The sequence below is a fragment of the Sciurus vulgaris genome, assembly GCF_902686455.1.
Source record: "Sciurus vulgaris genome assembly, chromosome: 17".
NCBI classification, from domain to species: Eukaryota; Metazoa; Chordata; class Mammalia; order Rodentia; family Sciuridae; genus Sciurus; species Sciurus vulgaris.
Genome location: NC_136478.1, coordinates 61183848 through 61207099, shown reverse-complemented (window position 1 = coordinate 61207099; position 23252 = coordinate 61183848). Strand labels below are relative to the sequence as shown.

Below are 23252 nucleotides of genomic sequence, written 5' to 3'. Positions count from 1 at the left end.
GGGAACGCGGTTCAGTTCACGAGGTTTTTATTTTTCATTGTTTCAGCCTTCTTTGATTTCCTTTCCAAAGGATTTTTATCTAGGGGAACAGTTCAAGTCCGGTTTCCCGGTACAACACGAGCCTACCCACGCCGATCACACTTGCAAATATGTCCCCCCACCCTTTCCCTGGGTTACGAAGCGTCCCTGTGCACACACCAACACTACCCTAAGACTCGAGTGTGCACGAGCGGGGCTCCCTGCGCGTGCGTGCCCTGTAGCATCCGAGGGTGATGGTCGATTCACGTCTGGCTACACACGCAAGATGCACACCCTGCCTGCCGGACTGGATCTGAGTTTCCACGCGCGCACGTCTACACCGAGGGTGGGACTGGTCAACTGCCCCAAGTCAGAAGAGCCTGGAGACGCGCAAGGGGCAAGGTCCCGGACTTCTCAACACATTAGCCGGGGACCTGCGTGTATCCGTAAGCGGCGGAAACACGTGTGCCACGCTAGGCCTCGGGTCGAACGACCCCTAATCCCCCCCAACCCCCAAGCTCAACTCTAGAATCTAAGAGGCCTGGGGACTTCCGGAATCTGGTGTGAATCAGGGGCACAGCTCGGGCAGCCGGGACTCCGTAGCAGATCTTCAGAGAGGCCTCCGGAGGCTACAAGGGGAGGGGCAAACAGGAGAGTCAAGGATCCGGTTGTCCCCACCCCACACCCCCCGTAACCAAGACCACTCCGACCCGCCCTTGGTTTCTCAGCCAATCCCCGACCCTCTGGGCACAAGCCCCACCTCTCTATAATACTCCACTCTCACAACGCTGGGCCACGCCCCTACAGACAATTGCATGCAGCCCCACCCCCGCACTCCAAGACCTGCCCCTGGTAACAAGCCCTAAATTCCAAATCCCGCCCCTAACCCCACGCCCCTCCTCCAAGAGTGCCCTCCCCCTCGTCGCCCCGCCCCCTCGTAGAAACCCTGCCAGGTACCTTGAGTAGGGGGGTGGAGGTGCGTCGTGCACCCCAGAGGCCGCTAGCGCCTGCTCATAGGTGGGGAGTCCTGGGGGTAGGGGTGGAGGTGGAGGTAGGGGCGTTGGAGGGCTCAGAGGGCTGATGAGCCCGGCCCTGCGAACAGAAAAGGTGCAGTTAGCAGGAGGAACCTAAAGGATGGAGAGGAAACACTAGGAGACTCAGGGGGACAGAGGTGGAAGACAGATGGACCAGAGGGAAGGAGGGTCACCTTCAGCCTATTCTTACATGCAGAAAAGCGCCTGAAATGACAGGCAGATGTACATGGACAAGCAGATAAAGAAATCAACAACCACAGATGCAAGGCTGTCATTCAGACACAGAAACATACACCAGATATGGGCAGAGTAATGCAGAAACAGCATGCAGAGAGGTGGGCAGGCAGACACTCACAGAAACAGAACTCAGCAGATCCAAACAGATACTGTATCACAGATTTTCCAGATTCTCTCTTAGATAACTCATCCTAAATGCACCCCTTCCCCCCCGAACTCAGTATACTTCCACAACTTAGGGCACTTAGACGTCCTCTGAGACCCTGCCAGTGAGAAAGACACACCTAGACAACTTACAGCTCACACAACACATACTGTCACCATGGAAACTGACAACCATGGCTCACAAGCTGCACAAAAACAGCCTCACAATGTACAATATCAGAGTGATAATCTTACAGAAACCTGGTACCCCAAAGGCAGGCAGGCAGCAAATGTTGACAGAACTCCTACTACTAGCCTGACAGCCACAACTAGACCCAAGCCAGCTGACAGATTCATTCTCCGTGTGCCTGTCTACACATCTTTTATCAGTGCCATCTTGCCCCCAATCCTGAGCCCAACTCCTTAGGTCAAGCCTCCCTCCATGCCCTGCTCTCTTTCCCCAGCCCCTTCTTCCTGAACCCTCCTTACTCTTGGGAAGAAAGTTGCTGGCTTCGGCCCCTGCCCGGGCCCCGTCGATAATGCAGATACCAAAAGGCTCCCAGGCCAGCCAAGACAATGATCAGGATGCCTGAGGTCAGCCCCACTGCCAGTCCTGCTACATCCACTCGTCCATGTCCTGTGGGTAGAGGGAACCACTGCTTCAGCAGCTGCCACCCACTCCAATATCCAAATCCCCCCACCCTCCAGTCAGGAAGGAAAAAGTGGGCTATAAAACATGGCAGAGGGCTGGAGATGTAGCTCAGTTGGTAGCATGCCTGCCTTGCAAGCACAAGGCCCTGGGTTCAATCACCAGCACTGAAAAAAAAAAAAAAAAAAAAAGGCAGAACTGCAGTCACTTCATACTCTGTGACCTCAGGCAATTCACTTCATCCCTTTCTCTGGGCTTCTGTTTCCTGCTCTGAAAAATGGGAATCAAAACCCCTACTCCACAGTTTGTGAACACTCAGTGAGCTCAAATGTATAAAGGCCTGTGATGACTTCATCTGGGGCTAGAAAATAGGGGAGCTAAATACCTATGACAACATAGACCCTGCTTGGACATGGAGTGTCCTGGTCCTCAAGAGCCAGGGCACAACCTCCTATGTGATTCATCTGTTAAGTGAGCAGTTGACACTAAAGGTGGGGTGCAGAGCTCAGGTGACTTTAAGTGATTGCCAGATTTAGTCAATAATAATATAGGTCACCCAGTTAAATATGAAGTTCAGATCAAAACAAATAAATTTCAGTATAAGTATATCCCATGCAGTATTTGGGATATATTTAAACTTTTAAAACTTCATTGTGTATCTGAAGTTTAAATTTTACTATTATGGGGAGCACAGAGGGAGATGAGGTTCCTACATTTTTTTCTGGCAATTCTGCCTGCTCTGGAATGCAATCCCTTTTACAAACCAGGTCACTGAGAGGAAAGGCCTCAACTCTAAAGGAGGAACAAAATCTATAGGAAGGTTTCTGAGTTTACCAGACAGCTGGGAAATGTTCACTTCATGGAGAAATTTAGGGAACAACCCAAATAATTATGTGTCGATTACTCACATGGACCTGTTGCTAAGGTGCAGCCTCCTTTAGCAATCCAAGAGAGCACAGGGAGACCTCTTTTGTAAGGCCTTGCTAGAACTTACTGCTGGGAGCCCTTTCCTTGGCAGTGGGGTCAGGAGGGGCTTCCTTCAAATTAAATCACTAACTTTTGGGCTTCCTTAGGAAAACCCTGCATTGAGAAGGCAGGTCTTCTCAATTCAGCAGGTTTCAGATAGATTCAAGGAGCCACTAGGCCTCCCTAGGCTTGTATCAAAGAGTTACCTCCCCTAGCAACCAGGCTCCAATGTGAGGACTCCAGCCCAGTCCTAGGGCCTGTTGCTAAGGTGCGTCCACCCCTAGCAACCAGGCCACCAGGGGGTGGGGCATTTGGTACCCAGAGGGGGATCCTCCAGTGGGCAGGAGGCCTTGGGTCCTCCAGCTAGGTGCAGTTGCTAGGGAGAAGGCCTCCTTAGCAACCAGGCCACTGAAGCTGGGATGGGATTGTGGGGGAGGGGAAGCCAGCCAGGTAGTGCTTCAGGCTTCCTCAGTCTGGCCTGACCAAGCCCCGTTGCTAAGGAGCAGCCCCCCTTAGCAACAATGCTGCAGCCAAGATGGGGCCTCAGAACTCAGAAAAGGGGCTGGGGTGGGTAAACTGGACAGGTGAGGATGGCCGAGCATCCTGCCCTGCCCTTGTTGCTAAGGGGCAGCCCCCCTAACAACCAACAAGCCCCAAAGGGGCTGGGGCTCAGTGCGCTTGCCCATCTGGTGAGCTCCAGGGCTATAGCTCTTCCCTCCTCTGGCACGTTCCCCTTCCTGGGTACTTGGGACCTTCTCTGAAAGCTAATAGGATGTGGTGAGTCTCTTAGATAGGGGTTATAGTGTCAAGGAGGGGTCTCTAATTATCACTTTCAGGACTCGAGGAATGGGGTGGAGGGGCAGCTGGTTCTTTTGCCTAATTTGGGGTGGGAGCCATTGCTTTGGCCTCTACAGGAAGGGGCTCCCTGGAACAAGAGGCTTCGGCTGGTACTCACCTCCTTTGCCATTGTGGATGTAATTCTCCCAGAAGCGCTCCTTGAGGGGTAGGGGTGGAGGAGAAGAGAAGACAGCAATTCAAGTGGGAGAGCCACAGTGCGCCAACACCAGTACACCCTGATGAGACCCGTAGGAGGAGGGAATTGAGGGCCAGGACCCACATCCCCTGGGCATGGAGAAGACAGAGGGTCCCAAACTCCAGCCCCCCCGCCTCAGCCCTCACCGTCAGAGTGTTGTCCTCAAAGTACTCCCTGGCCTCTTCCCAAGAACACTTCTCCTCGATGCACTCCCGCTCCAAGTTCCCTGGTGTGAACAACTCTAAGTCCCAGTGATTGGCTCTTGGAATCCGCCTGTGGCTGACCAGGAAACTCTGGGCCTCTATGGGACCCAAGAAGATGTTTGTTCCTAAAGACATGAGGGTCAGAAAAACAGAGGGTTCAGTGGTAGAGTGCTGGCCTTGTATGAGTGAGGCACTGAGCTTGAGCCCCAGCACCATTAAAAAAAGAAAGAAAAACAGAGGGTCCCTAGGGCTGGGGACATAAGATGGAGAGCTACAGAATCTTCTGGGAAGAGGGTGTTCAGACTCCTGGGTCTGAAGCGAGAGAGGCTGGTTTTGCATTCTGGGGCAAGGAAGAGGGGACTAGCCACAAGAGGTCCTGGATCAGGGTGAGTTAGGGGTCAAGCCTCTGCACACAGTTTCTTCCCCCAGTACTTACCTTGGTCTTGCTCTCCACTGGGTGCGTTATCCAGGCAGGTTGTCAATCCCATATAGAGCAGCAGCAGGGAAGGGTGGCCCTTCATATTTTGTGGACACCTGGAATAAACTACAGTATAGATAACAGGTACCTCAGCCCCTGGGGAATGAGGCAGGGTTTACCTTTCTGGACTCTGTGGCCATAGATGAAAGTAAGAGCTGGCACTTTGGTAGCCTGCATTATGTGGACCTGTATCAACTCATTTTAATTTTCAAAGATGTCCTATTATTATCCCCATTTTATAGATGAGCAAACTGAGGCACAGAGAGGTAAAATAACACCCATAGTATAGTCTTATGGTTTGCAAATGTAAGAGCTAGCATTTGAGGGACCGCAGTGTTCCTCTAGAGACAAGTACAAGAGTGGGGAGCTTATCTTTTCCTCCACTGTCTGTGGCACCCAACACTGATTTTGGCATGTAGTAGGTGCTCAAAAACAGGTCCAGTGATGATCAGGTTCCTTCCTTCCTGGTAATTTCCACCTACACCTCCCTCTGACCATTGCCACATCCACTCATAGAGATCAAAGATTACAGGAGTGGAAGGGTTCTACATTTGGGGATTAGAGGGCATGAGAAAACAGGGGCTCTGGATTCTTAGGTCTGAGAGTCCCAAACGTCTGAGTCTCAGAGGGGTGGGGAGCCAGAACACCAGGGTCCCCAAGCCAGGTTCTGCCTCCAGGAACATTCACTTACCTGCTCAGACCTGTGAGCACTGCCCCTCCTCTTTAATCGGGACCTCCTCTGCCAGCTGTAGCCAGCGGTGAAGGGAGGTAGGGGAGAGGGGGGGAGAGGGAAGGGGAGAGGGAGGAGGGGTGCCCGGCTCTGGGTAACCAAACCCGGTTTCTAGCAGAGAGGCGGGGCTTGCGATTACCTGCCCTGGGCGGGACTCAGGTAAGGGACAAAGTATTTAAAGGGACCTTAGGACAAAGGGCCTAGGGGCCTTAGCTCCATTGAGAAGCCAGGGTCTCCAATACCCTTGGGCACTTAAGTGAGTGGATTTGCACCCTCTCCTCCCTCTCCTTCCCGGCCTCTTAGGTCGGTCTACCTGGTGGAAACCTGCCTGGCCGACCTAAGGAAATAAATGTCTGGTCTTCAGATACCTAGAAGTTGTCAGAAACGTATGCCTTGGTCCCTGGGACAGTCGGGCGGTACCGCAATAAATCCCTATTTTCTTGAACGGCTTTGACTTACGATTTCTTTATTGCTATATCTATAAATTGGGAACAGAGGAATTCTCACTTCTCAATTGCCTCTTAAGCTGTAGCATGAAAAATGGACAATATTTTGGGGATGTGGGCATCCCAATCTCAGGGAGAAGTGGTTAGTTCTTGAACTCTGGGCTGAAAGAGTCTCAAAAGCCTTGGAATTAAAATAGGAAATCGTCCGCCCGGGGAAATGCCTAGTGTATACTACGCGTTCCCCGTATTCAAGCCAGTTTCACCAACCGGAACCTTCGAGTTGCCTCTGACGTTTCCGGAGGGAGGAAGAAAAGAAGAAAGGACTTACCCAGCCAAGGGAGGCACCTCCGCGACTAGGGGCACCTGTACTTCCTGTATCCAGTGCCGGGCGGAAGTAGGTGGGACCGAGTGAGAAAACAGCATTTCTTTCCAGTGTAGGGACACAGTTGAAGCGACCCAGCGAGGAGGCGTCGTTTGTGAGGTGAGTTCCAGTAGGTGGAGGGATAGTGTTGTTACGGTTATTGCCGCGGGCTAGAGCCCTGGGTTCCTGAGGGACACAGGGGCAATATTTCGGATCCTCGATTCGCTGTCAGTCATAACTACAGCTCTCCGGACGACCCAAGTTTGAGGCTGAACTACATCTCCCAGCATCCCCGGGAAGTAGCCAGCCCTCTTTCGGGCAGTTCGGCGATAGATGGCGACGGGTCGGAGGTCCCCACGGGATTCCTGGGCCTCTGAGGAGTGGGAGTCGAGGGAGGAGGCCCCAGTTTCCCATACTGGGATGAGGAGGGCGAACGTGCTGTAGTGAATTGTGCAGTCCCCCTGGGGTTGACAGCCCCTTCCACCTCGGAGTTGGTATAGAGGTTAACATTTTCTTTTGTGGAGTTTTGGGATCAGACAGTCCTTGGTTTGCATCCTGATTGTGCTGTCGATTCAGTGTGAATTGGGCCTCGAAGGGTCCGGTTTTAATGTTTTAAAATGAAAATGTTCAAGTTCCCCCCAACCCATCCCAGTTCTGAATCCAGGGGCGCTCGACCGCTGAACTACATTCTCAGATCATTTTGTTTGTTTTTGCACTACTAGCGATTCAACCCAGGGGTGCTCTACCACTGAGCTACATCCCTAGCCCTTTTAGTGTTTATTTTGAGACAGGATCTCCTAAGTTGTGGAAGGTGGCCCTTTGACTTGGTGATTCTCCGCGGTCAACCTCCCCTGTAACTGGGATTACAAGTGTGGGCCCCCTTGACAGACGTAAATCTCTCTTAATGTAGAACAGCCAGCTCCCTCTCCACTCCATCGTTTTGGGTTTTTCCCCCTTGGTGTAAAGAATTCACTGAAGAAACTGAGTCAGTTATTCTGTCGGTCATCCCACCAACAGAATTTGTATTTTTTTATAATTAATTTTATCATTATTATTATTTTGTACTGAGGACTGAACCCAGGGGTGCTCTACCACTGAACTACATCATATTTCATTGTGAGACAGAGTCTTACGAAGTTGCTGAGGCTGGCTTCCAACTTGCCATTCTTCTGCTCCAGTCTCCCCAGTCGCTGGGATGACAGGGATGCACCACATCGTCTGACACACCTGGCTCTTTTTGCTTCTTTATAGTTTCATTTCACTTGTTCCACCATCCAGCAGTCAGCTAACTACAGTCTGCAGGTCCAACTCAAATCCTGCTAGCCATCTGTTTTTGTTTTGTTTTAATCAGCTTTACTGGAATATCATTCATGTAGCACAGTTCACCCACTTAATGTGTACAATTCAGTGGTTTTTAGCATGTTCAGAGTTGTACAACCATCACCATATCAATTTTTAGAACATTTTTGTCATCCCAGAAAGAACCCCGACACCTTTAGCAGTCATTCTGCATTCTCTCCCAGTTCTTTCCATCCCACCCCCACCCCGCCTTAGGCAGCCACTAATCTCCATTCCATCTCTACGGATTTGCCTAATCTGCATATTCACTTAAATGCATACAATATGTGTTCTTTTGTGACTGGCTTCTTTTACCTGGCATACTATTTCAAGGCTTATCTGTGTCGGATCAGCACTTTGGTCTTTTTATGGTTGAATAGTATTTCACTAGAAAGGATAGACCACATTTTCTCCATCAGTTGATAGAGTTTCCACTTTGAGACTATGATAAATAATGATGCTGTCAACATTTTTTGTGCAAGTTTCTATGTGGATATATGTTTCCCTTCTGTTAGAAATGGAATTGCTGGGCTAAACACTGACCGTTTAAGAGTCTGAGGAACTACCAGACTTTCAAAGTGGCTGCACCCCTTTTCATTCCCTTCAAGATGTGTGAGGGTTCCAGTTTCTCCACATTTTCATCAACACTTACTACTATCTATCATTTTGGTTATGCTGTACTCATTCTAGTGGGGTATAAATTGGTATCTCAGTGTGATTTTTGTTGTAATTGCTTCATGACTAATGATATTAAGCATCTTTTCATGTGTATATCGGCCATTGTGTATCTTTTCTTTGGAGAAATATCTGTTCTAATCCTTTGCCCATTTTACAATTGGATTGTCTTTTTTTGTATTTTTTAATTATTAATTTTTTTTAATTTTACAGACACATTTGATTCATTGTACACAAATGGGGTATGACTTTTCATTTCTATAGTTGTACACAATGTATATTCACGCCATTCATGTAATCATACATATACATAGGGTACTACTGTCTGTTTCATTCTACTGTTTTTCCATCCCCACCCCCTCCCACCCCTTTTTCCTCTACACCATCCAAAGTTCCTTCATTCTTCTCTTCCCCCGCCACCCTCCATCATTATATATTGTCATGCACTTATCAGAGAAAATATTCAACCTTTGGTTTTTTTGGGCTTGGTCTATTTTACTTAGCATGATATCTTCCAGTTTCATCCATTTACCAGCAAATGCCATAATTGTATTCTTCTTTATGGATGAGTAATATTCCATTGTGTATATATACCACAGTTTCTTTATCCATTCGTCAACTGAAGGGCATCTAGGTTGGCTCCACAATCTGTCTGTTGTGAATTGAGCTGCTATGAACATTGATGTGGCTGTATCTCTGTAGTATGCTGATTTTAAGTCCTTTGGGTATAAACTGAGGAGTGGTATAGCTGGGTCAAATGGTGGGTCCATTCCAAGCTTTCTGAGGAATCTCCATACTGCTTTCCAGAGTAGAGTGGCTGTACCGATTTGCAACTCCACCAGCAATATATGAGTGTGCCTTTTTCCCCACATCCACGCCAACACTTATTATTGCTTGTGTTCTTGATAATAGCCATTCTAATTGGAGTTAGATGAAATCTTAGGGTAGTTTTAATTTGCATTTCTCTAATTACTAGGGATGATGAGCACTTTTTCATATATTTGTTGATCACCTGTATATCTTCTTCTGTGAAGTGTCTGCCCATTTCCTTAGTCCATTTATTGATTGGGTTCTTTGTATTTTTGGTGTAAAGTTTTTTAAGTTCTTTATAAATTTTGGAGATGAGTGCTTTATCTGAAGTGCATGTGGAAAAGATTTTCTCCCACTCTGTAGGCTCTCTTTTCACATTGTTAATTGTTTCCTGTGCTGAGAAAAAAACTTTTTAGTTTGACTCTATCCCATTTATTGATTCTTGCTTTTATTTCTTGCGCTTCTTGGGGATCTTGTTAAGGAAGTCTGGTCCTAAGCCAACGTGATGGAGATTCAGGCCTACTTTTTCTTCTATTTGGTGAAGGGTCTCAGGTCTAATTCCTAGATCCTTGATCCATTTTGAGTTAAGTTTTGTACAGGGTGAGAGATAGTTGGATTGTCTTTATATTACTTAATTGTAAACTTTTTGGGGGCGGGCATTGAGAATTCAATCCAGGGGTGCTGTACCACTGAGCTACATCCCCAGCCATTTGTGTTTTTTATTTTGAGACAGAGTCTTGTTAAGTTCCTCAGGCCGGCCTCAAACTTGTGATCCTCCTGCCAGAGTAGCTGGGATTAATAGGCATTCACTGGGGCACCCATCTAGTCCACAGCATTCTTGAAAGAAAGTCGATGGCGTTCTTTAGGTTCTGGAAGGACTTCTGACCCCACCAGAAAAATTAAAGAGCCACTGGTTTGGTATTCAGACAAACTAACTGGAGGAAAAGACTGTTGGGAGATAATCAGAGCAATTCAAGCACCAGCTGGACAAGCGATGATGTTAAGGAATTATTACTGTGTGTATGTGTTGTGGGCATATCTTTAACAGGTTCTGTCTTATGACAGTGCTGTTCGCAGTGGCAGTACAGTATCCGCTTGGTCCTGTAAGGCTGTGGAGCACTTTGATATGTGGCTATTTGACCAAAGAGCTGAATTTTAAATTTTATTTGATTGTAATTAATTTAAAATCTAAACACCCAATATTTGATTCAATTATTGAAAAACTTTTAAGTCTGGAACAACCAGGGTGTGGAAATCAATGTTTACATCTAAATTTCCTGAAATCTAAATATAGGCCAAGTATTTTCAGTGAAACTGGGCGCGGTTGCACACACCTATGATCCCAGCACCTTGGAGTATGAGGCTGGAGGATCACAAGTTCAAAGCCAGCCCCAGCAAGTTAGCAAGCCCTAAGCAACTTAGCAAGACCCTGTCTCAAAATAAAAAATAAAAAGGGCTGGAAATGTGGCTAAGTGGTTAAGCGCCCCTGGGTTCAACCCGCAGTACCAAAATGAAAAAAGAAAAAAAAAGTAGTAACTCCACTGAAAATTTAGCATCTGAATTAGTGAGATGTACTGAAAGAGTAGAATATAATCTGGATATTGAAAACTGAGTGAGGGAAGGAATAGGTTAGCCTTTTTCTAGAATGGGACCATCCTGGAGGACCATACCTGTTTAAGAGGGCAGCCCCAGAGCCTAGTTGCCTGGGTTCGAATCCCAGCCCTGCCACTTCCAGCTGGAGGCTTCTGTGTGCCTGTGGCCTCCCTGTAAAGTGGGGGTGATGCTACACAATAGCTGATGTTATGTGTGTCCTGCTCTTTGGATGTTTCCTCTGAAATGTTGGTGACAGCAGATGGCAGTAGTTCTGTTTTCTATTTTGAAATTAGCCTGACTGAGAAGACCATATAATGTAGGTGTGAAAACTCTGGTATTTCAGAATCCTGCCCTGCTGCCTGGCAGCCCCATCCACCCATGGCCATGGAGGATTCCTGAGAGCTTCAGGTTATGAGGGTTGTGTCAACCAATATTTGCCACATCAGAAATTAAAATAGATATTTTAAAAAGTTACTGGTGCAAGAGTGCACACACCATACTAGGCACAGTAGCACACACCTGTAATCCCAGGGCTGAGGCAGGAAGATCACAAGTTTGAAGCCAGCCTCAGCAAGTTAGCGAGGCCCTAAGCAATTTAGCAAGACTCTGTCTCAAACATAGAGATACAGCTCAGTGGTTCAGTGTCTCTGGGTTAAATACCTGGTATCAGAAAGAAAAGAATGCACACACCACGGAATTTACCCACTTAAAATGTCCTCTTCAGTGGGTTTAGTGTATTGACTGAATTGTATACCCAGTACCACTTGCTATTTCCAGAACATTTACATCACCCCCAAAATAAACCTTGTGCCTACCAGCAGGCCTCTGCATTCCTCTCCCTGCCCCCGAGCCTGTGGCACCACTAATCTACCTTCTGTCTCTGACTTGGCCTATTCTAGACATTTTTTGTCAATGAAATTGTGCGATATACGGCCTTTTGTGCCTGGCTTCTTTTCGTTAGCATAAGAAAAGAGAACTTTTTTTACTCTGGAGACTAAGGCAGGAAGATCCTAAGTTTGAGGCCATCCTGGACAACTTAGCAACGCCTCATCTGTAAATAAAAAATAAAAAGGACTGGGGAGGTAGCTCAGTGATAGAGTGCCCCTGGGTTCAATCCTCAGTCCTGGGGGGAAAGAAGGAAAAAGACCTTTTAAAACCCAAGACAGAAGGGGCATAGCACATTCAGTTAGCCCCTAGAGCAATGATGTTCTTACACAGCTCACAACCTCTGGAAAACTCCATTGTATGCATGTGAGAGAATGAGGAAAATAAAGGTAAGTAATGTTTAGTATTATGAAAAAGAAGTTTTGTGGACTCCCTGAAAATGTCTTAGGGACCCGGTGGTTCCTGGGCTTTACTTTGAGAATCACTGACCTAGGCAAATGGTTTCCCTTTTAAGCCTCAGGTGGCCATTGGCAAAGTAGAGATGCTGATGGGACCTGTTTTGGGTGGTTGAGGTTAGATAATTGATGACATCAGGAGCTTGAAGGGTTGACACATGTTCAGGGGTCAAGCATGTTCCTGGTGCTCGTTCTCATTCCCAACCAGTGAAATTTAAAAAGGCTCCTCTCTTGTGTCTTCCCCCTCATGGAGGGAACATTTCCCCATCCACACAGAAACCTCTGTTCCTGGCCACATGACACCCTGCCAGCTCATCTCTGGGAAAGCAGGGTGCCCGGTGCCAAATACCGCAGAGGGCCAAGGCAGTTGACAACTAAGAATAGAGCGGGGAATTTGTCCATGAGGTCAACACGACCTTCATGAGTGGCAGTTGGGGAGGCTAGGGTGGAAGCCAGGGGACTGGGCCTGGGGAGTGGGTGGCATGTAAGCAAGGGAAGACGGCACGTGTGACCACTTACTGGGAGGCTTAGGGCTAGAGAAGTCAGAAAAGAGGCCTGGCAGGTGGCAGGGCTGGAGTCAGGTTGGATTCTATCAAGGTCAGTTCTGCAAACAACACCATGGCCGCCTTGAGGGCACAGTCACTGAGAAGGGGCCTTTGGGTCGAGAGAGTTGTTCCGTGGATCACTCACGATTGGAGTGTGGATTAGAAGACACCGCACATATTTGTCATAAACACAAACTGTGAGGATCTGTATCTATGTAAATTTTCCTAAAACCAAAACTTGTCGATAGGGGGAGAGAGAGCTCTGTAGCTGGTAGAGCTTCGTGTTTCAGGTTTGAATGTGAAAGGCTAGATAATATGGAACCTTTGTTTTTTGTTTTTGGTTTTGTTTTGGTTTTGGTACTGGGACTAGAACTCAGGGGCGTCAACCACTGAGCCACATCCCAGCCCTATTTTGTATTTTATTTAGAGACAGAGTCTCAGAGTTGCTTAGCGCCTTGCTTTTGCTGAGACTGGCTTTGAACTCGTGATCCTCCTGCCTCAGTCCCTGGAGCCGCTGGGATTACAGGTGTGCGTCACTGCACCCAGCTAATGTGGAGCTCTTTTTGGGTTGGTGTTCTCATGCCCACCCTTGGTACTTGCCAGTTGCAGTTCATGGCCTGCCAGTCCCCTGTAATGGTCAGTCTCCATTTCACTCTCCATTCTCCTGGGGAAGGATATGCAGTGACTTTCAACTCCCCTCCAGGGTAAACAGCAGTGCTGTGAACAGCCTCATTTCTACTCCCCTGTGGATAGCCGGAGAATGTCTTTGGGACATTTGTGACTGAGAGCTGAAGCACATGCCCTTTGCTAAAGCACTAGCAGCCTGTGTTTGGGTATGGCTGTCCTGTCCACGCTCCCTCACGCCCAGCAGTCCTGTGACCCCTCCCACAACCCACCAAGCCTGCCTTACCCAGGTTTCAGAGGTCCGCCCGCCTGCTGATAGGTGTGCAGTAAGAGCTCCTCGTAGTGTACTAGAGTACCTGAGCATCTCCTCTTCTGCTCCTTGGGCTTTGAGTTCCTTCTGCTTCTTCATATCTTTGCTTATTTTTTCTGTTGAGGTAGCCAATTTTTTCCTATCAGTTTGCTGAAGTTCCATATATAGTCAGTTTTTCTATAAAAATATTTTGAAAACATGAATTTATTTCACTGCAGTTGATCTATCAGGAGCAATTTGAGCCTAAAACAAGTTTCCCTGTTTGCTTACATGGATCCAGAACACTGCACACAGATGAAATGAGTGTACACATTTTCCAGAAACATCTCCCACCACCTCAGTTCCCTACATAGGTTAGGAACCACATCCATCCACGGCTATACTACCACTTTCCATCAGATTTCAGATAACACTCTTCTACCACCTCACAGCAGCTCACAGGACGCCCCCTTCCAGGACCTGTTTCCACAGCAAACCACTTGGCCTTTGTCAAGGTCAAGTGTGATATATATATTTTTTGTATAAATATGTATTTATATGCAGATTTTGTATATACGGTTGTATGGATTTCCTCACCATATCACACCTGTAAAACCTCCCACCTCCGTCTTTCTAGGCCCCTGTGTGTTTCAGCATCACAGGTAGTTTCCAAATGCCGTGCCACACCCCACAATCTCTATGGTTCCCACTGCAAGTTTTGCATATTGTGATTTCTAAGAACATGTGCCTTATAGTAGGACTGATTGTTCCAGATATGAGTCCCTTGTTGATTAGAGGCATTACAGATGTCTTCTAGGCTGTCCTGGGTGCCATATTTTCCATAGCACTGACAGGGCCCAGCTTGGGGGGGCGTTCACAGGAAGCCTGGTGGTGGAGGTGTGGGGGTCAAGGTCGGGGAGGTGTGTTAGCCTGACAGTCTGCATGGAAAGTGATGGGCAAATTCTTACCATTTTCTATTTTATTTATTTATTTATGGTTCTGGGGATGGAACTTGGGGCATCACACATGATATGTAAGTCCTCTACTGCTGAGGCACACCAGCAACAAAATTTTGTCAAATTTTAAATGCACATGCCTTTTGAGCCTGTGATTCCACTTTTAAGAACTTATCCTAAGTGAGCTAGGCATGGTGGCCCATGCCTGTGATCTCAAATACTTAGGAGGCTAAGGCAGGAAGATCACAAATTCCAGCCCAGCCTCGGCAGTTTTATGAAAACCTGTCTCAAAATTAAAAAATAAAATGATCTGGGGATGTCACTGAGAGGTAAAGCATTCCTGGGTACCACAAAGGTAGGTAGGTAGCTGGATAGATAGAATTTACCCTAAATGCAACCTTGCGTGTGTTCTAGATGACATTGAATACAAAACTGTTTGTTGCAGACATTCATGTCCATCCACAGGTGTTAAATCATGTTAAGACAACATTGCAGACGTAATGCAGAACGAGAACATGCTTGAAGGGCCCCTTGAGAATGATCACCAAAAAGGAGCAGGGTTCCCCCCAGTTAATGTCTTTCTAGAACATTTATAAGGAAGTACAGAAGACATCCAGTCCAGTGGCTTTTCAAAGTGAACACACCCATGCCACCTGCAGCCAGATCTAGAAAGAGCATCTGGCCTCATGGGGCTGCCTGGAGGCCCCTCCCAGCCACTGCTGCTTCCCCGAGGAACCCAGTTTCTAAAGCCAAAATCACTTTTTTTTTTTTTTTTTTTGGCATTAGGGATTGCACCCAGGGGCGCTTACCACTGAGTCACACCCCCAGCCCTTCTTATTTTTTATTTTGAGACAGGGTATCACTAAGGTCTTAGGGCCTCTCCAAGTTGCTGAGGCTGACCTTGCACTCACGGTCCTCCTGCCTCAACTTCCCAACTCACTGGGATTACAGGCATGTACCACCACAACCAGTTCATAATTGTTTTTGTGAGTTCTTGAACTGCGTATTTGTAGAATCATACAGTAAATTTTCTTTGTGTCTGGCTTCCCCACATGGTATTTATGAGATTCAGCCATGACACTAGGTTGTTTGCTGTCTCTGCTGGGTGTTCCCATTCTGTGATTGTGCCCCAGTTCCTTTATCCCATGTGCTCCAGCATTTGGGTATTTTCTAGTTTATGAGCAGTTTCAAATAGTGTACTCTAGGATGTGTCTTGTGGTAAACAGATGCCCTTCTGGAGGGAGATAGGAGAGGACTTGCTAGCTTGTAGAGCTGGCATGTGCTTGACGTTAACAGGTATTGACATTTCAATTTCAAAGTGGTGGTACCAGTCTACTCTCCCTGCAGCAGCAAGTATTGCAAGATCACACCTCACATAGCTTCTGGAAAATTCCACCATACTACACTCAAGAGAATGAGAGTGAAAAAGGCAAATAGTGTCTCATTCCTATTATGGGTTTTGCCTCTCAGACTCCCTAGAAATGTCTTGAGGAACCACAGGGGTCTTAGGACCACACTTGGAGAACTACTGATCTAGAAGTAATTTTTTTCTTTTCCTTTTTCTTTGTACTAGGAATGGAATCCAGGGGTAATTTACCACTGAGCTACATCCTCGCCCCCTTGTTTTCTTATTTATTTTTGTAGTTGTGGGAAGACAACATGCCTTTATTTATTTTTATGTGGGGCTAAGGATCAAACCTAGTGCCTAGGCAAGCACTCTGCCACTGAGCTATAGCCCCAGCCGGCCTCCCCTTTGTTTTTGTTCTATTTTGAGACAGGGTCTTGCTAAGTTGCTTAGAGCCTCACTAAATTGCTGAGGCTGGCTTTGAACATACGATCCTCCTGCCTCAGCCTCCTGAGCTGCTGGGATTACAGGTGTGTGCTTCTGTACTCAGCTCCTACTCAAATTTTTTTTTTTTTTTTTTTTTTTTTTTTATAAAAGGCAAAGTAGATAGTCTTTTTAGTTTGGCTTGTTTTATTTTATTTTAGCATTTTGGGGGCATTGAGGGTTTAACCGAGGGCTGGGTGCATGCTAGGCAAGCACTCTGCCATCCAGCTACATCTCCAGCCTTGAAGTGTCAAAATTTACATTGTATTGAAAATTGCATTCTTTGTAACTAAGCTAGGAGAATTTTTATTTTTATTTATTTATTTTATGGGGGGTTACTAAGGATTGAACCAAAAGGCACTTAACCACTGAGCCACATCCCCAGCCCTTTTTATTTTTTATTTTGAGACAGGGTCTTGCTAAATTGCTGAGCCTGGCTTTGAACTTGGAATCCTCCTACCTCAGTTGCCCGAGATGCTGGGATTATAGGAATTCACCACTGTGCCCAGCAGGAGAACTTTTAGATGGTAAATTAAAGATGGGTTAGATATGAATATAATTTTATGAAATCCTTTTAAGGGTTAAAAGAACATTCAGGCTGCAGAGCTGGCTTGTTGAGCAATTTACTAAGCAGGGAGTCTTGCTAAAGCCTGCTCAGCCTCTGTGGGCCTCAGGGAAGCTCGTCTTAAAAATGGGCTCCCTACCTCACACCATGTACAAAATTAACTCAAAATAGAACAGAAACCTAATGTAAAAGCTAAATCTGCAAAACTCCTGGAAGAAAATATAGGAATAAATCTGCATAATCTTGGCTCATGCAACATCTTCTTAGATACACCACCAAAAACATAAGCAACAAAAGAAAAAATTAGATAAGTTGTTCTTTATCAAAAATAAAAATTTGGGGCGGGGGTTGTGGCACCTGCTTAGCATGGGTGAGGCACTGGGTTGGATCCTTAGCACCACATAAAAATAAATAAATAAAATAAATATATTTTTAAAAATTAAAAATTTGCCAGGCACAGAGGCACATGCTTATAATCCCAATGACTCTATAAACTGAAGCAGGAACACTGCAAATTTGAGGTTGAACTGAGCAACTTAGTTAGACCTTGTCTCAAAATAAAAAATAAAACATGGCTGGGATGTAGCTCAAAGGTAGAGCATCTCTCTAGGTTCTATCTCCAGTATGGGGAGAAAAAAACAACTTGTTTTTGTCTGACACCATCAAGAAGCTGAAAAGACAACAGAATAGAGAAAATATTTGTAAATCAGAGCTAACAAAGGACTTGTATTCATCATGTATGTCAAGAAATCTTATAGTTCAGCAATAAAAAGGTAAATAGCCCAGCTGGATTGTGGCTCAGTGGAAGAGCACTTGCCTCACAAGCAGGAGGCACTGGGTTCGATCTTCAGCACTACATAAAAATAAATAAAATAAACGTCCTTTGACAACTATAAATAAATAAATAAATAAATAAATAAATAAATAAATAAATAAATAAATAAATAATAAAAGGCAAATACTAATATAAAAATGGACAAAGGATCTTAATAGACATCTCTCCAAATATAGCCAGCCATCACTACTAAGCACATGAAGAGGTGCTCAGCACCCTCTTCCTGAGGCAGAGCCCCAGTCCCAGCTGCTTTCAGAGCAGCCGACCTCCACCCATTCACCACTGGCTGGTGGACTGGTGGACACTGTTGGGGTCAAGCACTGGGACAAATGCCTTGGCCACAATTGGGACCACACAGATGGGAGTGGAAGGCAGGTGGAGTGGGTTTGTGGATCTGCAGGGGCTTACCAGCAGTGGACCCCTACCTACTTAGATCAAAGCTAGGTCTACCCGCCCCCCCCCCCGCTTTTTATTTTATTTTATTTTTTTTTTTCAAGTTTCTATTTTGAGACAGGGTGTACTTAAGTTGCTGAGGCTGGCCTTGAACTTGCGATCCTCTTGCTTCAACCTCCCGACTAGCTGGTATTACAGGTGTGTGCCACTGCACCTGGCTGATGTCTTTTTATTTTTATTTATTTGTTTATTTATTTTTAGTTGTTGATAGACCCTTATTTATTTTATTCATTTGTTTATATGCGGTGCTGAGAATTGAACCCACTGCCTCACACATGGAGGTGGGTGCTCTACCCCTGAGCCACAACCCCAGCCCCTGATATCTTTTTTAAAACTGAATGGCATAGCAGGCCATCTGGTATGCACCTCTTCCCATGTCCAAACAAATGATTCTTTTGTCATTAAAGGTTATAGGGCGAGTTCAGGTAGTGTTGGGGGGCTTCCTGGAGGAGGCATGGTGACCACATACCCCTGGCTCCTCCCCCCTGCTGCCCCAGCTTTCCCATCCTAGGGGAAAATCAGCCCTGAGCGCCACAAAGGCCTGTGTGAGAGCAGCATCTGCTCAGCACAGCCCTGCAGCTGTCCTTCTGTCCCCAGGATGACTCGGCATGGCAAGAACTGCACAGCAGGGGCTGTCTACACCTACCACGAGAAGAGGAAGGACACAGGTGCTGAGCCGAGAGCAGGCGTGTGTCTCCGTCACCCTCTGTCTGCACCCCTCGTTTCGTCTCTGTGCGTCCTGCACCCCACCCCCGGGCACCTGATGGTCATGACCACATGAGTGACAGCTCCCCTGGTCCAGTGCCCCCTGTGGCACCTCACATCACGCACCTCACGGGGATTTATGGGTTCCTCCCAATCGTCAGCTGTGGGAGGTGTCACCTGTTAGGGTACAGACACAGCAGTATAGGCACTGTGCCACAGCACAGCACAGGAGTCAGCACGAGCCCCACCCCCAAGCTGCTGTCAGTGACGGGCTCGGCTCACACTCTGGGAACCAGCACTTTCCCGTGACTTGTGCAACCCCAGCCTGACACTGATGAACAGCTCTTGACAATCTTTGCAAAGATGAGGGTGCCCAGCCTGTTTTGCTCTTTCCTCCTGCCCCCACTCTCTGGTGGCACTCTCTCCCTCTGGCATCAGGGAGGGGCATGTCTCTTGTCTCTGCCTCTCCATCACTGCCCAAATCTATCCCCAGCGGCGTCAGGCTATGGGACCCAGAACATTCGACTGAGCCGGGATGCTGTGAAGGACTTTGACTGCTGCTGCCTCTCTTTGCAGCCCTGCCATGATCCCGTGGTGACGTGAGCTGGGGACAAGGGTGGGAGGGTAAGGGAACCAGGCAGAGGGGGCTGCACGTGTAGTCTGGCTGCCTGCACAGCCAGGGTGCCCTGGGCAAGCCACATCACCACTCAGTGCCCCAGTGTTCATCTGAGGCATGGGTGTGACCCTTGTCCCTCTGTCATGGATTTATGATGGGATGTAAGTGTATGACCTTGGAACGTTGCCTGGCCCACGAGCAGAGCGCTCGTGGTGCAGTCCTTACACTTGCATCTGACAGCAAGGCAGTGGCTTCAGCAAGCGACAGGTATCAGGTATGAGTCCAGTGAGTTCTTACAGAGAGCAGCGGGAGCCAATTGCTGCTCAGGGTTCCCAAGGCCACCTTTAGGTTCAGTTATTCCCTAAAGGAACTAACAGAACTCACAAAACTTAGACTCAGTGACAGCTGATCACATCCATCAGGTGGTGGGCTGCCACAACCAACAGGAATAGGCCTGGGGTGAGCAGACAACTTCCAGGCCTCCTGCGCGAGTTAGGAGGACAGTGCTAGGCCTCCAGCGAGCAGTGTGTGACAACACAGAGCACCACCAGCCGGGGAAGCTCACCTGAGCCAGTGTCCAGAGTTTTTATTGGCAGTTGGTCACGGTCACACAGACATGACTGATTGCCCGGTGGCAGACCTTGGTCTCCAGCCCTCTGAAGGGTCAAGCTGACACCCCACGGCCCACAGTCCCCAGATGAATAAATATACCCTTATTAGGTAGGATGTGGTAGGAGCTTAGAGAAGCTCCCAGAGCTGACAAAGACTAGTCCTCTTTGGAATTCACAGGGTTTGGACAGCCCAAACCTGCTGGGTTCACCCTCGATGTCACTAGACTTTTCCCTCTATGCTACAGCATGCTACAAAGCCACAAGAATGAGAGCAGCGTGGGCCTAGCATGAGAATTTACCTCAGAAGCTGGGCGCAGTGGGACTGAGGCAGGAGGATCACAAGTTCAAGGCCAGCCTGGGAAACCTAACAAGACCCCATCTCAAAATAAAAAAAAAAAAGGACTGGGGACATCGCTCAGTGCTCAGGGCCCTGAGTTCACCCCCCAGAACCATAAAAAAAGAGAATTTACCTCAGAGAGCTGAACTGAGCCAAGCACTGAGAGAGATGCTTCCTGTAGCCGTCCGTGTACCCGTGGCAGGGAGCTGAGTTGGACGTGTGCTTATTAGGCCTTGGCAATATGGCTGGGCCAGGCCCCATGTCTCACCCACCCTCTCTCTGCAGCCCAGATGGCTACTTGTATGAGCGGGAGGCCATCCTGGAGTACATTCTGCACCAGAAGAAGGAGATCGCCCGGCAGATGAAGGTGATGGGGATGGGGAGCAGGGGACACGGGTGCAGGTGCTATTGACCCAGGGCTCACGGCAGAGCCACTCGGCCCTCTGGCCTCAGTTCCTACCCCAGGGCCATTGCCTGTGCTGCCCTTCTGCCCAGTACGCTGCTTCTCTCCCAATTCTCTTGGTTAACCTCCCTACTCTCCGGATTTCAGCCCAGGCATTGTGGACTCGTAACCTTCCCCTAGTCATAGCCTCCTGGGTCTGGCCTGGTCACCTCTTCTCCCATCACAGCTATAGATTTACATGTGCTTTCTTGTGTGTGCTGACACCCCTCACTAGACCCAGGCCCCAGGGGCAAGGAGCAAGTTTGTTCCCACTGCGGCTCTTGGTGCTTGGTGAAGACTTGCTGAATGGGTGCATGTCACCCTTTCTCTCTGGGCCTGGGTTTTGTCATCTGTAAAACAGGTGGACAGGGCCAAATCAGAGGAGCCTGCAGAGGGCCTGGGGATGCACACAGATGGAATTTTCAAAGCAGAGAGCCAGGGCCAGCTTCCATAGACACAGCCACTTTGATCCCCATGTTTGAGGCACAGTGAGCCTGTCCCCTTCCTCCCGCTGCCTTTTTTTCTGGGGCTCAAGAAATACTGAGAGTCAGATTCATGCTGTCCATGCTGAACATACAGTACCACTGAGCTGTGTTCCCAGTTCCCTTGTGGAACTTTCTGTCTCAAATGGCTCCCTCCACACCCATGTCCCCACACAGCCCACTGTCTGACCAGGAGTTCCCTTATGGTGACCACATTGAAAGCCCTGCTGGTACCAGGCACCATCGTTTTAATTGCAGTGATTCTGGAGACTGAGGTAGAGGACCACGAGTTCAAGGCCAGCCTGGACAACTTGGACCTTGTCTCAAAATAGGAAAATAAAAAGGACTGGGGATGTAGCTCAATGGTAGAGCACCTTTGGGTTCAATCCATAGTACCAAAAACAAAACAAGAAAGAAAGAAACAGGCTTGAGGCCTGGAGCAGTCCCAGCAGGCCACTGAGGTGACAAAGATAGGGCTATGGTGCAATACAGGACAGCCCACTCTAAAGTGCCCGCGGGCAGTCGCTAACCTTTAGGGAATGGCCTCTGCCAGCGTGGCCACTGTGCAGGTCTCAGTTTACTCACTGTGAAATGGGACAGCCACTCCCCAGGGTGACCTTCGAATACCTGATGCTTGATGCCCTGCCCTCTTGTCATTAGGCCTATGAGAAGCAGAGGGGTGCCAAGCGAGAGGAGCAGAAAAAGCTGCAGCGAGCAGCAGCACAGGACCAAGTGCGGGGCTTCCTGGAAAAGGAGGCAGCCATCGTGAGCCGGCCCCTCAACCCCTTCACGTCCAAGGCCGTGGCAGGGACGGGCCCAGGTGACGGAGAGGGCTTGCAAGTGGTGAGGGGCCCTACGCCAAGTGCTTCCGAGGGTGCCCATTCGAGCCTCTGCCTGACCCCACAGATGATACCCAACCTGGGCCCAGCGTGGGTCCCCCAAGCAAGGATAAGGACAAAGCCTTACCCAGCTTCTGGATCCCGTCGCTGACTCCCGAGGCCAAGGCCACCAAACTGGAGAAGCCAGTGAGCTCCCTCAGTGTGGCGGAGGGCCCCACCCCATCACAGGTTCCCTGCCATCTCTCCACCTGCACCAGCCCCTCCCCCGCTAACCCTGCCTACCTCCGTCCCGCAGTCACGCATCGTGACCTGCCCCATGTCAGGGAAGCCTCTGCGCATGTCGGACCTGACGCCTGTGCGCTTCACACCACTCGATGACTCGGTGGACCGCGTGGGGCTCATCACGCGCAGTGAGCGCTACGTGTGCGCGGTGACCCGTGACAGCCTGAGCAATGCCACACCGTGTGCTGTGCTGAGGCCCTCGTGAGTCTCCTGGCTGGGAGGGGCGGGACGGGGTAGAGCAGGCTTAGGTGGCGTGGCTCTCTGGGGCTGACCTATGCACCCTCCCTGCAGTGGGGCAGTGGTCACCCTTGAGTGTGTGGAGAAGCTGATTCGGAAGGACATGGTGGACCCGGTGAATGGAGACAAGCTCACAGAGCGTGACATCATCGTGCTCCAGCGGGTGAGCAGACTACCCCTGCTTCCCCTCCCTTCCCACCACCTCCGGGCCTGCTTTCCGGTCCCGCCCCCACCTTCCCACACACCCCTCCCTGCCTTGGAACTCCACCCATTCCTCCACTGCCTTCTGCAGTCCAGGCTCCTTGGTCCCTGGCCCCCCCACGCCCAGTCTCCTAGCCGACTGCACTTCGCCTTCATCGATTTAGGAACTCCAGTGCCACCTGGAGCCCTGTGGTTAACCCGAGCTACTTCCACCTGACCCTTCTCCCCACCTTTTTCAGGGTGGTACAGGCTTCGCCGGCTCTGGAGTGAAGCTGCAGGCGGAGAAGTCCCGGCCTGTGATGCAGGCCTAGCGCGGGTGGGAAACCTAATAAAGCGCTGGGTGCACATGA

General features: G+C 48.7%; 2 protein-coding genes across 3 annotated transcripts; one reads left to right on the top strand and one right to left on the bottom strand.

The window, feature by feature from the left end:
- Window positions 1–10: 10 nt before the first annotated feature.
- Window positions 11–5617, bottom strand: PRRG2 (proline rich and Gla domain 2). 2 transcript variants are annotated; one of them, XM_079119516.1, is made up of 7 exons: window positions 5454–5617; window positions 4721–4828; window positions 4228–4409; window positions 4004–4043; window positions 1923–2070; window positions 976–1110; window positions 11–647 (listed from the first exon to the last, which is right to left on the bottom strand). In XM_079119516.1, the coding sequence occupies exons 2-7, from the start codon at window positions 4803–4805 to the stop codon at window positions 629–631; spliced, it is 609 nt and encodes a 202-aa protein (XP_078975642.1). In that variant the 5' UTR covers window positions 4806–4828; window positions 5454–5617; the 3' UTR covers window positions 11–628. The 2 variants fall into 2 exon arrangements, with proteins under 2 accessions (XP_078975642.1, XP_078975641.1); XM_079119515.1 differs by having other exon boundaries at window positions 4721–4818.
- Window positions 5618–6280: 663 nt separating this feature from the next.
- NOSIP (nitric oxide synthase interacting protein) lies at window positions 6281–23252 on the top strand. Its single transcript, XM_079119511.1, has 9 exons — window positions 6281–6419; window positions 18748–18818; window positions 19349–19454; window positions 20705–20786; window positions 22004–22163; window positions 22250–22368; window positions 22478–22665; window positions 22756–22864; window positions 23142–23252. Exons 2-9 carry the CDS (start codon window positions 18749–18751, stop codon window positions 23211–23213), a joined length of 906 nt encoding a protein of 301 aa, XP_078975637.1. The 5' UTR covers window positions 6281–6419; window position 18748; the 3' UTR covers window positions 23214–23252.